This window comes from Sarcophilus harrisii, chromosome 5, assembly GCF_902635505.1.
Source record: "Sarcophilus harrisii chromosome 5, mSarHar1.11, whole genome shotgun sequence".
NCBI lineage: Eukaryota > Metazoa > Chordata > Mammalia > Dasyuromorphia > Dasyuridae > Sarcophilus > Sarcophilus harrisii.
Genome location: NC_045430.1, coordinates 63,547,674 through 63,561,499, shown reverse-complemented (window position 1 = coordinate 63,561,499; position 13,826 = coordinate 63,547,674). Strand labels below are relative to the sequence as shown.

Here is a 13,826-nt window from a genome sequence, read left to right as displayed (position 1 = left end):
ACTACAATATATTTACCTTGTTTATTTATAACCAGTTCCAATAACCTCTTCCATAGAGAACACAGCTATTCATAAAAGTATAGGATCATAGATCTAGTATGTCATTCTGTATCTTTTAGGGGCAATGGAATCTTGGTCATCTCCCCTTTAACCATTATTCTATAAGGAGATGCAGGAACAGAGATGTAAATTGTCATTCTGGAAAATAACCTCTTTTATAGCTAAAGGAGACTGAGTGAAGTACAGAGAGAAAAGAATATAAAGAGAACTTCTGAAAAAAAAAGTTAAATCTTCTTCCTTCTGCCTCCACAATTAACTAGCATTTATTTTCTCTACCTCTATTCCATCATGGGGGAAAAACATACATATGGGGGGAGGACATACTACATGTAGGGAGCACTCTTGTTACATGTAGGAGTTTTCTGTCCATAGGAATATAATTTTTAGTTGCTTTTTTTTTTTTGCAAAAATTTGGGGGGTTTGTAGTTTTTCTTAAAAGGTGGTACAATTTTCTTTCTGTTTTCCTGAGCTTCTTCAGTAGCTCATTATTTCTTAAAGGAAGTCCTTGAGTCTACTTTTAAAACTCAAATATCCTCAAGTTTTGAATTAGATTCATTGTTTATATTTGTTGCTATAAATTGATTTGTAGTTTGGAGTCTTAACAATTTTGGGGGGGAGGTAGGGGAGAAGCTTTGTAGTATTTCTTCCAGTTTTTTCTTTCAGATGACAGAGAATCCTGAGTTTCTCTCTTTTGTTCCTATTTTTTTTTTTTTAAATGCAGTACTTTGTATTTGAATGTGTGTTGCCTTGGGCAAGTAGTCTGAGACTGGGGAACTTCTTGAATTAGAAAATTTCTGGCAATTTTCTTTGGGCCAATTTCTGTTTCAGAAGCAATTTTTTTTCTTTATAGGAAGTATATATTTTTTCCTTTAGAGTCACAGATAAGTTTGTTTCTTCCTGATATGGTGTCCTAGAAAAATTTTTAAATGTAATTTTCTGTTTTATTTATTTTTTGAGGTGTAACAAGTTTATTTAAATTGGTTTGATTTTATCTTACTGCTATGCATTTGCTAAATTTATTGGTACAGTATACTTCTTAAAAGTCTGAATGCTACTATTTGTATAATTAATAATTACACGTTGATACAAAAAAAGTCATTGGTTATTATTTCCATGATTTGAATTCATGTCTTTTGTTGTACTATTTGTATTATTTAAACATAAGATTGCTGTTGCTTCTGTTGTTTAAAAAAAGGATTTTTTTTAAAGAGTCAAAAGTGATTTATTGAGAGTTGACACAACCAACTCCATTTGGTTCAGTATTTGTCCTTTTTTTTCAGGGAGGTGGAGTGTGCTATGAGACGTTTCAGTAAATACATTAGAGACAGCTTAAGGCAAAATATTTTTCTCCTTCAATATTTCCCTTTCTTCTACTTGTGTGGTAGGGCAAATACAATTTACAAATACTCAAAGATATCACTAATAAAGAAGAGAAATATTTATTCTTAGAATCTTGCAAGAAGTGAATATCTCCAGACTGGACTCCAAACCAGTCAAGAGAGGTTAATTTCGACAGAGATTGAAATGAGTTATATAGTCGTGACCAGAAGAATAATGCTTGGAAGTAACATGAACTTGTTAAATTTTGACCTGAATTTTATGGTGGTCAGTTTTGCAACTGCTTATGACTGTTTACCTTATCTCATTTCCCCAGATAAATTAAATCTCAATCTACCTTAGTTAATGATTTTATAAGAAACCATATAATCCTCTCACAAACAGATTTGTTTAAAGGTAAGTAATCCATTAAAGTAGGATAACCAAGGAGGCTTAGTTTACCTCAGAATTCCTCAACAAATAGAGATTACCCAGTTTACAGATTCCCTTAGAATGCCTCCAGTTTATTAATTAGTTAGCTTCTTCTAAGAAGTTAAGTAAAGGTCCAGGAGATCAGATATTTCTACTAGAGAAGCAGGTCTTTTGTTCGCCTTCCCAGACCTCTAATGATTAACAGACCCTTGAATTGCACAGAAAAGTGAAAAAAATTAGAAGGGTATACCATTAAGATCACATGTTAAAGCAAGTTATACAATTCAGAAAGTTTTTCTAGTCCCACATAAGAATTTTGACATTGAAAATATACCAGAGGAGGTGATAAAATAGGGAGTTATTTCTAGGAATTTCAGAGTTGCCCACCCTCTGAACAGAAAAAATTGCTCAAATCAGTAGGATCAAAGGAGGCACTCCTACTGAGACACTGAATATCACAATTAAACTCAGGAATTCCATTTCATCTATAAGAAGGCTCAAAGACCATCATCCCTGTGTTATACCATAGGACCCAAATTGGCATTTTCTCTGGAACTGAACCATGCTCCGCAGAAGAACAGGGAGACTTGGGGTTGAGCAGACAAGATTGCAATTTTTTTTTTTTCTCTATAATGTTATTGTATACTGCACTCACTTCTTCGGCATCAGTTTAGAAATTGTCCTCTGAAACTTATCATTTTTTCATTTATCTTTCTTTCCAATCCTCCTCCCACCACTTTGTTGAAGTGTCTCACACCTCAACACCTTCACCCCATCCCCATGAAGGACTCAGTGATAAGATTCCATTTTACTATAATTTTTAAAAAATTCAAAGTTTTTTTAGTTTGATACACCATACTGAAAAGATGATCCCTGAGTAGTGTCCACCAGAATATTTAGTTTTCTTGTGTGCATAGGCTGGGCAAGTGGTTTTTTTTTTTTTTAATTTTTATTAAACCAAGTGCAACAACCTTAACAAGAAGGCTAGAGAGAGGGCATCTCAAGGATCCTCACTCAGCCAACCAGTAAGCCTTCATTAAATGCCTACTATGTATCTGCCAGGCATTCTGCTAAGTACTAGAGATACAAAAAGAAGCAAAGTTGTACCATCAAGAAATCCATAATCTAATGGGGAAGACAATAAGTGCATGATATGTACAGGTAAATAGGAAATAATAAAGGGAAAACATCAGAAATTAATAGAGACTAGGAAAAGCTTCTTGGAGAAAATGAGATTTTAGTTGAAACTTGAAGGAAGCCAGGTAAGTAGAGATGAGAAAGGAGAATATTCCAGATATGAAGGACAACCAGAAAAAAATTCTAGGCGCTGAGACATGGTGTGTGGAACAGCAACGAGTCCAGGGTCACTGGAATAAAGAATACATGGGAGGGAAGTAAGTATAAAGAATCAGAAGACTAAAAAAGTGCATATGATGAGGAGGAAAGATTATGAAAGGTTTTGAATGCCAAATGCAGGATTTTGTATTTAATTCTAGAGTGATAGGAAACTCCTGGAGTTTGAGTATGGGAGTGACATGGTCAGATTTGTGCTTTAGGAAGATCATATGAATGATTTGAATAGAGGATGGACTGGAGGAGAGAGAGACCTGAGGCAGGCAGACCCATTAGCAAGCTGTTGTAATAGTCGAGTGTGAGTGACAGAACCTGTACCAGAGTGGTGGCAGGGTCAGCGAAGAGAAGAGGTTTACTTAAGAGATATTGCAAAGGTGAAGTCAGCAGGCTTTGCTCCAGATTGGTTTGGGGTAGGAGAAGAAAGAGAATGAGCAGTTAAGGATCCAATAAACATTCAATTCAATAAACACTTATTAAGGGCCTATTGTGTATTAGAAACTATGCTAAGTACTGGTTAGCACACCTAGGTTGTGGGCCTGGGAGACTGGGAGGAGGATGGTTTCTTGAACAGAAGGTAGGAGGTGGGGAGGGTTTAGGAGGAGAGATAATAAATTCAATTTTGGATATTTTGAGTTTAAAATGTCCATTGAACTTCTAATTCGAGCTGTCTGAAAGGTGGTTGGAGATGCAAAATTGGAGGTTTGCAGAGAGATTTAAGAATCACCAACATAGAGATGATCATGAAATACTAAGTATATAGGTATAGTAGGAAAAGAGGAGAGGGGGCAGGCCAGAACCCTGAGGATTAGAAAATCATGGTTAAAAAAAGTATAATCTGGAGGAGGACCCAGCAAAATAGAGAGAGAATGGCCAGGTAGAGAGGAGGAAAGCCAGAAGAGCAATATCAGGAAAATTGGGGGTGTCAAGGAGTGGAGACCAACAGTGTCAAAGACTGCAGAGGAGGTCAAGAAGAGAGAGGATTGAGAAAAGGTCTGGCAATTAAGAGATATTATTGACTTTGGAGAGAGCAGTTTCTCTTGTGATGAAGTCGGAAACCAAATCTTAAGGAATTAAGGAGAATAAGAGGAGATATTGTAGATGACAACATCTTTTAAGGAGTTTAGCTACGAAAGACAGAAGAGATATAGGATGAGAATTAGCAGAGTGGGAGAATCAAGTGAGGGTTTTTCAGAATGGGGGAGACATGGACATATTTGTGGGCAGTAGGAAAGGAGACTATAAACAGAGAGAGATTAAAAATAGGTGAGAGTGGAGATGAAAGAGTAATCTGGTAGAGGGGGTGGGATAGATTGGGATCACTGGTACAGATAGAAGAATTTGCCTTGGCAAGGAATAAAGCCATTTCTTCATGTGAGATAGTGATAAAGGAGGAAATAGTGGCAGAAAGCATCTGAGTAATAAAAGTGGAAAAGAGGGAATTCTTGCAAATGGCCTCATTTTTTTTTCAGTAAAATGAGTCAAAATTCTCAGGTAAGAGGAGAGAGGGAAAGGAAGCCATGGGAAGTTTGAGGAGGGATGAAAAAGGTTTGGAAGAGCTATGGAGAATGGGATAGGAGAGAAGGCAGGCAAAAAAAAAATAATTGTCTAGCAGCATTGAGGGCCCAATTGAGAATATCTATAGGAACATTATTCTGCCCTAAGAGGCCCTTATCAGACTTCATAAAACCTTTTCCTTATGCTGTATGAGACTCCCCAACAAAGAGATCTCTTTTATCGTAATCTAATATGATTCCTTTTCAACACCTGTAATCCCCAAAGGATGTTAATTGGTCAGGCATATGGGAGATGGAGAGTTGTCTCAGTCAAGGAAAGTTGTCTCAGTTAATAAGATCTCTAGCTGAATCTGAAGACTTACAGAAGGGAAAGTTCTTTTTTTTTTTTTTTATTTTTTTTTATTTAATAGCCTTTTATTTACAGGATATATACATGGGTAACTTTACAGCATTAACAATTGCCAAACCTCTTGTTCCAATTTTTCACCTCTTACCCCCCACCCCCTCCCCTAAATGTCAGGATGACCAGTAGATGTTAAATATATTAAAATATAACTTAGATACACAATAAGTATACATGACCAAAACATTATTTTGCTGTACAAAAAGAATCAGACTCTGAATTATTGTACAATTAGCTTGTGAAGGAAATCAAAAATGCAGGTGTGCATAAATATAGGGATTGGGAATTCAATGTAATGGTTTTTAGTCATCTCCCAGAGTTCTTTTTCTGGGTATAGCTAGTTCAGTTCATTACTGCTCCATTAGAAATGATTTGGTTGATCTCGTTGCTGAGGATGGCCTGATCCATCAGAACTGGTCATCATATATTATTGTTGTAGAAGTATATAATGATCTCCTGGTCCTGCTCATTTCACTCAGCATCAGTTCGTGTAAGTCTCTCCAGGCCTTTCTGAAATCATCCTGTTGGTCATTTCTTACAGAACAGTAATATTCCATAATTTTCATATACCACAATTTATTCAGCCATTCTCCAACTGATGGACATCCATTCAGTTTCCAGTTTCTAGCCACTACAAAAAGGGCTGCCACAAACATTCGTGCACATACAGGTCCCTTTCCTTCTTTATAATCTCTTTGGGATATAATCCCAGTAGTAACACTGCTGGATCAAAGGGTATGCACAGTTTGATAACTTTTTGAGCATAGTTCCAAACTACTCTCCAAAATGGTTGGATTCGTTCACAACTCCACCAACAATGAATCAATGTCCCAGTTTTCCCACATCCCTCCAACAATCATCATTATTTTTTCCTGTCATCTTAGCCAATCTGACAGGTGTGTAGTGGTATCTTAGAGTTGTCCTAATTTGCATTTCTCTGATTAATAATGACTTGGAGCATCTTTTCATATGACTAGAAATAGTTTCAATTTCTTCATCTGAGAATTGTCTGTTCATATCCTTTGACCATTTTTCAATTGGAGAATGGCTTGATTTTTTATAAATTAGAGTTAATTCTCTATATATTTTGGAAATGAGGCCTTTATCAGAACCTTTGACTGTAAAAATATTTTCCCAGTTTATCGCTTCCCTTCTAATCTTGTCTGCATTAGTTTTGTTTGTACAAAAACTTTTCAGTTTGGTATAATCGAAATTTTCTATTTTGTGATCAGTAATGATCTCTAGTTCTGCTTTGGTCATAAAGACCTTCCCCAGAAGGGAAAGTTCTAAGAAGGTGGGCAGTTGGTGGTGGTGGTGGTGGGAGAATCAGGGATCTGAGCCTGGAAACTAGAGAACAGGACTATTGGGATAAAGCAGAAGATACAGGTAAGATGTACACCCTTTTCCTCACTTTATCCTAGAATTTGACAGTTATGATCAGAATGCAGAGTTTGGGAGGGAATCTAATTTTCAATGGACTGGTACCTAGTGGCCTACAATTACCCTCTGTGTGAACAGCAAAGCCAGGAAATCTGGAAATCAATCCCTCCTTCTCAATTGTTGGGTGAGAGTGAAGGATTTTTCCTTTTTCCTTTCTAGCTAAAACACATGCCATTGCCTCTTCTCTTTTGATTCTCCCATTGGCCTCACACTTTTATGATCTGGTCATGGGCAAAATTGTTAAGTGAATGAGGTTTGTTTTTGCTGCCCCATATGCCCCCCAGCAATCCCTCCATTTTGGGCTACCTTCTGGGTATTCCTATCCTCAGCTGAGGACTTGTCCTCAGGTCACTGCAGAAACTATCCAGACCTTACTGTCTTTGCTTGGTCCCTCAGCTTTTCTCAACTCTCCATACTTTGCTTCCAAAGAAACACAGCCATTCTGTATTATAGCAGGTAAAAGCTATCTAATCTGACAAATGTGAGAGCAAAGGAAGAACCTTAGGATTGACTGTTATATGTGTGTATTTCATTTATTTATTTTTTTTTTTTGCTGAGGCAGTTGGGGTTAAGTGACTTGCTTAGGGTCACACAGCTAGGAAGTGTCTGAGAGCAGATCTGAATTAACTCCAAGGTCCATGCTTGCTCCTTGTCAAAAGGCAGAAGAAATATAGGATGAGAATTAGCAGACTGGAAGAATCAAGTGAGGGTTTTTCAGAATGGGAGAGACATGGACATATTTGTGGGTAGTAGGGAAGGAGACTATAGACAGAGAGATTAAAAATAAGTGAGAGTGGGGATGAAAGAGAGAGTAATCTGGTAGAGGGGATAAGATAGAATGGGATCAATTGGGGTTGTGACTTGCTTAGAGCCACATAGCTAGGAAGTGTTAGGTATCTGAAGTCAGATTTGAATCGACTCCAAGGTCCATGCTTTGTACCATCTAGCTGCTCTATATGTATATATTTTAACAGTGAACTTTTGGATACTATGCCTTTATAGAGTATTAAAGCCTCCAGTACTGGGGATTTGAAGTCTCCTTGAGAGCTATTGTGAAAGATGGAAGTTGGCGTGGGTCTCTCTTTTTTGGGGAGATAAAGTCTTAATATGTTTGAAATCCTACTGTACTGGTTTGATGTATGTCATAGTTTGACTATGTCATTGCTCTTGGGTTTGTGTACCATGGAGATCTCATCCATCTCCAGATAGCTCCAACTACTATCTTTATAACTCCAAACCCACATTTCCAATAGTCTGATGGAAATCTCTTCCTTGACCTATCTTAATAGATATATTATACCTTCAAATATTATTTTATTTTCCTTCTTATTGGATGGTAAGCTTTATGAGGGCAAGGATCATGTTTTTGTGTTCCTCACAGAGAACAGCACAGTGCTTTACATATATGTGCATACATACATATATACATATATTCCTACATATATGCAAACATAATCATATACATACACATATATCTATAGAAACAGCTTAGGTACCCTATGCCATTTTAGATCGAATATAAGTTCATGTCCAGGATAAGCCCATATCCTTGAAATGAGGTCTGTTTGAAAGGAAAAATCATTATACAAAAATATATTAACTGTGAATATTGCAATTTATTTAAATAAAAATAAAAATATTTTTACTATTTTTTTATGATAATTGATCTTTGTCTTCATCATTTTCATTGTTTTTTTTCCTCCTACTAAAAGTAAAATTATAGATCACATTCAAGTCAGATTTTTTTTCAGGGTGTGGGGATGGGAAGAACAGTCTATATATGAACCACTTGGAGAAATGCTTCCTGAATGAATGATGTTAATATAATTAAGTATGTATTTAACCCCATATGGCAGTAATTATTGGGCCATTTTTCAGTGAACAAGAAAGAGTTAAGTATTTAGCTGTACAAAGTCAAATATTCTGATACAATGAAAGAGCAATTGGACACATTGGTCATAGGATCAAAACTAATAGTCAATAATAGCTAGCATTTATATGGCACTTTAAGGTTTGCAAAGGGTTTTTTTTTTTGTTTTTTTTTTTGTTTTGTTTTTACAAACTTTATCTCATTTAGTCAAAGGATTATAGGGTCACATTTATGCAGCCAGAAAGGACCTAGTCCAACTCCCTCATTTTATACATGCCGAATAATAGGGCAAATACTAAACATATACATAAATATGACAAAGAAAACAGATTTTTTAAAAGAGAAGCATTTTTTAAAATGGGAAACAAAGCAGTAGGGTAATATCAACAAGTGTTGTCAGGAAGAAGAATCATGGAGTTGAGTACTTAGATAAAAAGAAGCAAATTGGAATTTGATATTTACCTTCCCATAGATCTGGAAAGAAAGAACATTTTCAAGTTCCATGATTTCTGATGGAGGAAATAAAACAACTCACAAGAAGAGTTCTTTCAAAATTAGATTGAATAAACATTTGCCAAGCCCTTTCTGTATGAACAGCACTGGGCTATGTGTTAATGGGAGATATAAATAAAGGTGGATAAAATTTTGTATTTACTAAAATATGAAACCTATGATTTAGTAGGGGAGATAAGAAAATTATATTAAAATGTAAGAGTATAATGTAAGATGTCTAAAAGAAGTCCAGCGCTGGACACAGACTTTTGAAAGCTCATAAATTTATTCTCTTTTGGACCACCTTTTGGGAGGTAGAGAAGGTAATGAAGAACATGTTGCATGATGGGAAATTGAAAGGTTGCTTTTTTGGGGGTGAAGTGAGAGGCAGGTAAAAAATAAACAAAACTGAAGTGAGTCTATTGGTGTCTTCTGATCCTTCTTTCTCCTCTCTTCTTCTCTTCCATTGTTGAGCTGCTGTTAGAATTCTGCTTGCTGAATCCACACCTTCATCCTTGATCCTGACATCTTGAGGAGATGGCTTCAACAGCAGTCACTGGACTGATTCCTGCATTTTTCTCTATGGCTGGTGATGGAAATGTCTACTATAGTGGGCGCCTATTGTGGTTTGGCTTTCTTGGGGTGTATGGGGTGGTGATATATGTGGTTCAAATGCCTTGGGCTGCCATTAACAATGACTTTTGGTGCCACGGCAACGCCACCTTACTTTGCCAGATGGAATGCTTCGAGAAACATTTTAACATGGCGGTGGTAGGCCTTTGGTATTTCTTCTTGTTTATTTTCTTGGCCAACTTTTTTCTCATGGAGTTCTTCATTGTTCAGATTCTAACCAGGCAAAACAATATGAAAGCAATAGAGACAATCAGTGAAGTGGAACTGGGCTCTATGGTGGGAATACAGGAGGCCACCTCTCTGCCAAGGAAAAATTTACTGAACATTTACATGGAAAAGATGTTGCTGTTTTTATACCTCTTCTACTTCTTCTCGCAACTTATTTTTCAGACAACATTTCTGTGGATCCTTGTATACAGGCACTTGCCCCTGGTGAATGGCTCTCTCATTGACTGTAAAACAGACACATGTCAGAACCCCTATTTATGCCTGGTGAGGGGTACATTGGAAAAACGCATGTCCATTTACACCTTGATCACTTTGTCTACTATCATCATCGTCTTCTGCTTGGCGTTCTTTCTCTACAGTGCCTACCACTACTTAGTAAAGTTAGGAGTTTTACAAAGCCAGTTCCATAGAACTTGGAAAAACTGAGGTTTGGAAAAGGGCAATGCCCTCTCTCCCTCACTCCACATATGCCAAGGAGTTCTGGTGTCCAAAAGCATTGTGTTGGCTGCAAAGCCTCTTCCTATCAATAGTTTTTACTTTCTTTTTCAATATAAAATAAAATAAAAAGTCTTTATTGTCTCCAGTGGCCAGGCAGAAATTATCAGGATATTAGGGGTAACTTTTATTTCTCCCCATATTCCCTTGCTTCTACTACAATATTGAAGTTTCTAATGGGATGTTAGTCCAAGCTAAAAAAAAAATTCAGGTGGGACAGTTAGATGATTCAGTGGATAGAGCATCAACACTGGAATTAGGAGGATCTGAGTTCAAACCCAACCTCAGACACTAGCTGTGTGATGTTGGAAAATTGCTGTGAATTTAGCTCCCCATTAATTCGCTCATTTAGAGTACAGTGTGATGTAAAGGCAAGGGAGATCTTGATTCAGGTTCTGCTTCTGACACATAGTAGTCGGTGATCCCAGAGAAGGTGCTTAACAACATTAGTGTTTAAGAAACTCACTGAGACCAGAAGTGCTAATCTGAATTGATAGAAAAAAATTTCTTCATTAGGAGGCATCCATTCCAATAAAATCATAGATTTAGAATAAAAAGCTTGAGAAGACATGGGGAGGAACAACTCAGAAGTAGGTTTTCAACTATTCTTCTGAGAGAAACACCAAGAAATTTATCCATTTCTATTAGAGCCTTGGGGTGGAAAAAGAATAAATTCTAGTGACATAGGCTTTTGCCTATGTGGTTCTTGAGCCCTTCTTCACTTCTGCCTCTATTTCACCATAGCAATTCATGCTTTAACATAACTTTGAAGTAAAGTACTTCCAACTTGGAGAATGTGTCAAACCTCATTTATTATTGACTCCTTTGATTTTGTAGGAATTTTAAAACTGAAGGATATTCTGTTATTGTGGAAGTTGGAGGTATAATGTCAAGTGGGCTGACTCAAAGAGAGACAGGAGACTTGAAATGCAGATTCCAACCTGATCTGTGTGACAATGGGCAAATCATTTTGTCTCTTTAAGTCTCAATTTCATCATCTTTGAAATTGATGTAATAATTTTTTTGGTATTATTCTTACAGGATTGTTAAAAGGATAATGCTTTATAAATCTTAGTAATTAATGTCATTTATTATGTAGCCCATAAAGGTTCAAAGTTCACTTTCGCAACAAACCCTGACACATTCTGACTAATAAGAGTAAAACTAGTGCCCATTTCAGAGTCATTCCCTATGGGGAATGATCCTGAGGAGTTTCTTTACTCTGTTATAGTGCCCTATACCAGCTAACATTTTCCCAGTATAATGTAATCCTAATATATATTTACTATTTATGAGTTCAACAACCAGGAATTACTGCCCCAATATAATTTTGATCAGTTGATCACTCTTCAGTTTATGAACACTAGAGAGAGTGCACTGAGACTTAAAACAGTGAACCAATATTATCTCTTACTAAGATCATTTCTGGGTATGACCTAGCCAACAGATGAATCATTCTCTTGCTAACAGGATATGGTGTTTCAGTGATTATATCATTTGCTCTGATGCTGATTTCCAGCCTCAGAGCTGGTTCCTGCAGGTTACTGACAAACTCTGTTAAGAATTCCCATTGCTGAAATCAGTCTGACTTTCTGAAGATGGTCCATTCTATCTAAGAAACTAATTTACTTAAGATTAGAAAAGGATAAATACAAGGAGGAAACAAAAAAACCAGCAGTGCTACATGGGAACCAGATAAGGAAATAGTTGACATCAGGCAGTAGGGTGCTCCCACTGTTATTTCTCTCCCCATCTGGAGGCTTACAGCATTTCCACCCTAACTCACCACCAGAAAGAAGAAATTTGTTCATCTGTTCCATTCATTTGTAGGCACATTCAATTGTAGCTCAACAAGTCAATTAACAGGTCTTTTGGTGCCTTGAAATAAGTGTCAGGAAATAGTGAGTCCAGAAAGTGCTTCTCTCCTTTCCCCCCTCCACATCACCCATTTCTGGAAACAGCTCCTTCCATCTCCTGATGGGTTGATATAAGCAGAACATATTTTTTGCTTGCTTTAAGGAATGAAATCTCACTGACCAATCCTTCTATTAGAGTTTTTACACAATCTAGCGCTGTCCCCTATTCTACCTAAAAGTATGATGAGTTTCTGCTTAAACATTGGCAGTGATAGGGAAGTGATAGGGAAGCGATTTTTGGTTAGCTCAAATTATCAGAAGATTTTTCCTTACACTGTACCAAATTCTACCTCCCTGCATGTTTCCATCAGTTGAGCCTGTTTCTGTCCTTAGGGAAATCATTTATATACTCAGTTTTATATATTCTACTTTTTGATTTGAGAAATGAAGGGGCTTCTGAGGTTCTCTGGTCCTTTTACATTTTATGGAAATAATTATAAGTGAGGTGTGAGATAGCTGTCTAGTTCAAGTTCATATATAGACTTCCCAGAGATCTCATTGAAAGGAAAAATATATATGGCTACACCATGAACTCATACCAAACACAAAATTCAGGTTCTATACTATGTTTTTGGGAAAATATAGCTTAAAGTTAGATAGCTAGTAATTTAAATATCTACTTAAAAAAGATGAATTTAAAAAGGTATGAACAGAAAGGTATGAAGATATGAATAGAAAATAAGAGCCTTGATTATTTGAGGATTTTCTGTGCTTTTAGGGAGAGGAGATAGGAATTGTGGAAGATATGAAGTTAGGAGTAGAGAGAAGGGAATAACTGGAAATGCACTAAAGGCTTTTCAGCTGGTATAGAATAATTGAAACTGATCATCAATGAACTCTTTCCCCAAATATATATATATTTGCTGAGGCAATTGGGGTTAAATGGCTTGCCTGGGGTCACACAACTATGAAGTATTAAGTGTCTAGATCCAGTTTGAACAAGATCCTCTTGACTTCAAGCCAGAACTCTATCCACTGGGCCACCTCCCCCTTCCTCCAAAATATTTCACTTAAGTTTTTTGGATGTTTTTTCCCCATGGAGAAAAATTATTAATTCTATAATTCTGTGGAAAAGGGGATTTGCCTTATAACGATTAGAGAAAGGTCAAGTGATCATGCAAAAAAAAAAAAAGAGCTAGAGCTGAAGTTAAAGACTGGATTTCTCTATCATCTGTCACTTCATCATCCATGCTAATTCTCCCTCAATCATCCTAATCATTTCATTCGTGACTTTGACCACATACAAAGATATGATCTTAACTTTGATGTTGCCATCAATCACAAATGTGCCCTGTTCATGAGCTCTGAAATTCCTTAATCTGAGCACAATCTACTCCATCCCTTCTTTGCCTTTGTAACCCTTGACAACCCTTCTTCATCACTGTGACTTCTAATCCCTTGTTCCGGCAAGTCCTTACCAGACCATCACCTCTGCACTAGCTATACTCACTTCTCCTTTCCATCTTGACTCCCTAGATCAGGGGTCCTCAAACTATCGCCGCGGGCCAGATGCAGCAGCTGAGGACATTTATCCCCCTCACCCAGGGTTATGAAGTTTCTTTATTTGAAGGCCCACAAAGCAAAATTTTTGTTTTTACTCTAGTCTGGCCCTCCAACAGTCTGAGGGACAGTGAAGTGGCCCCCTATTTAAAAAGTTTGAGGACCCCTGTGAG

General features: G+C 36.9%; 1 protein-coding gene across 2 annotated transcripts; it reads left to right on the top strand.

Annotated features, from left to right (window-relative positions):
- Nucleotides 1–6,368: 6,368 nt before the first annotated feature.
- Nucleotides 6,369–10,453, top strand: LOC111721094. 2 transcript variants are annotated; one of them, XM_023504638.2, is made up of 2 exons: nucleotides 6,369–6,465; nucleotides 9,356–10,453. In XM_023504638.2, exon 2 carries the CDS (start codon nucleotides 9,419–9,421, stop codon nucleotides 10,166–10,168), a length of 750 nt encoding a protein of 249 aa, XP_023360406.1. In that variant the 5' UTR covers nucleotides 6,369–6,465; nucleotides 9,356–9,418; the 3' UTR covers nucleotides 10,169–10,453. The 2 variants fall into 2 exon arrangements, with proteins under 2 accessions (XP_023360406.1, XP_023360407.1); XM_023504639.2 differs by having other exon boundaries at nucleotides 9,366–10,452.
- The last annotated feature ends 3,373 nt before the right edge of the window (nucleotides 10,454–13,826 follow it).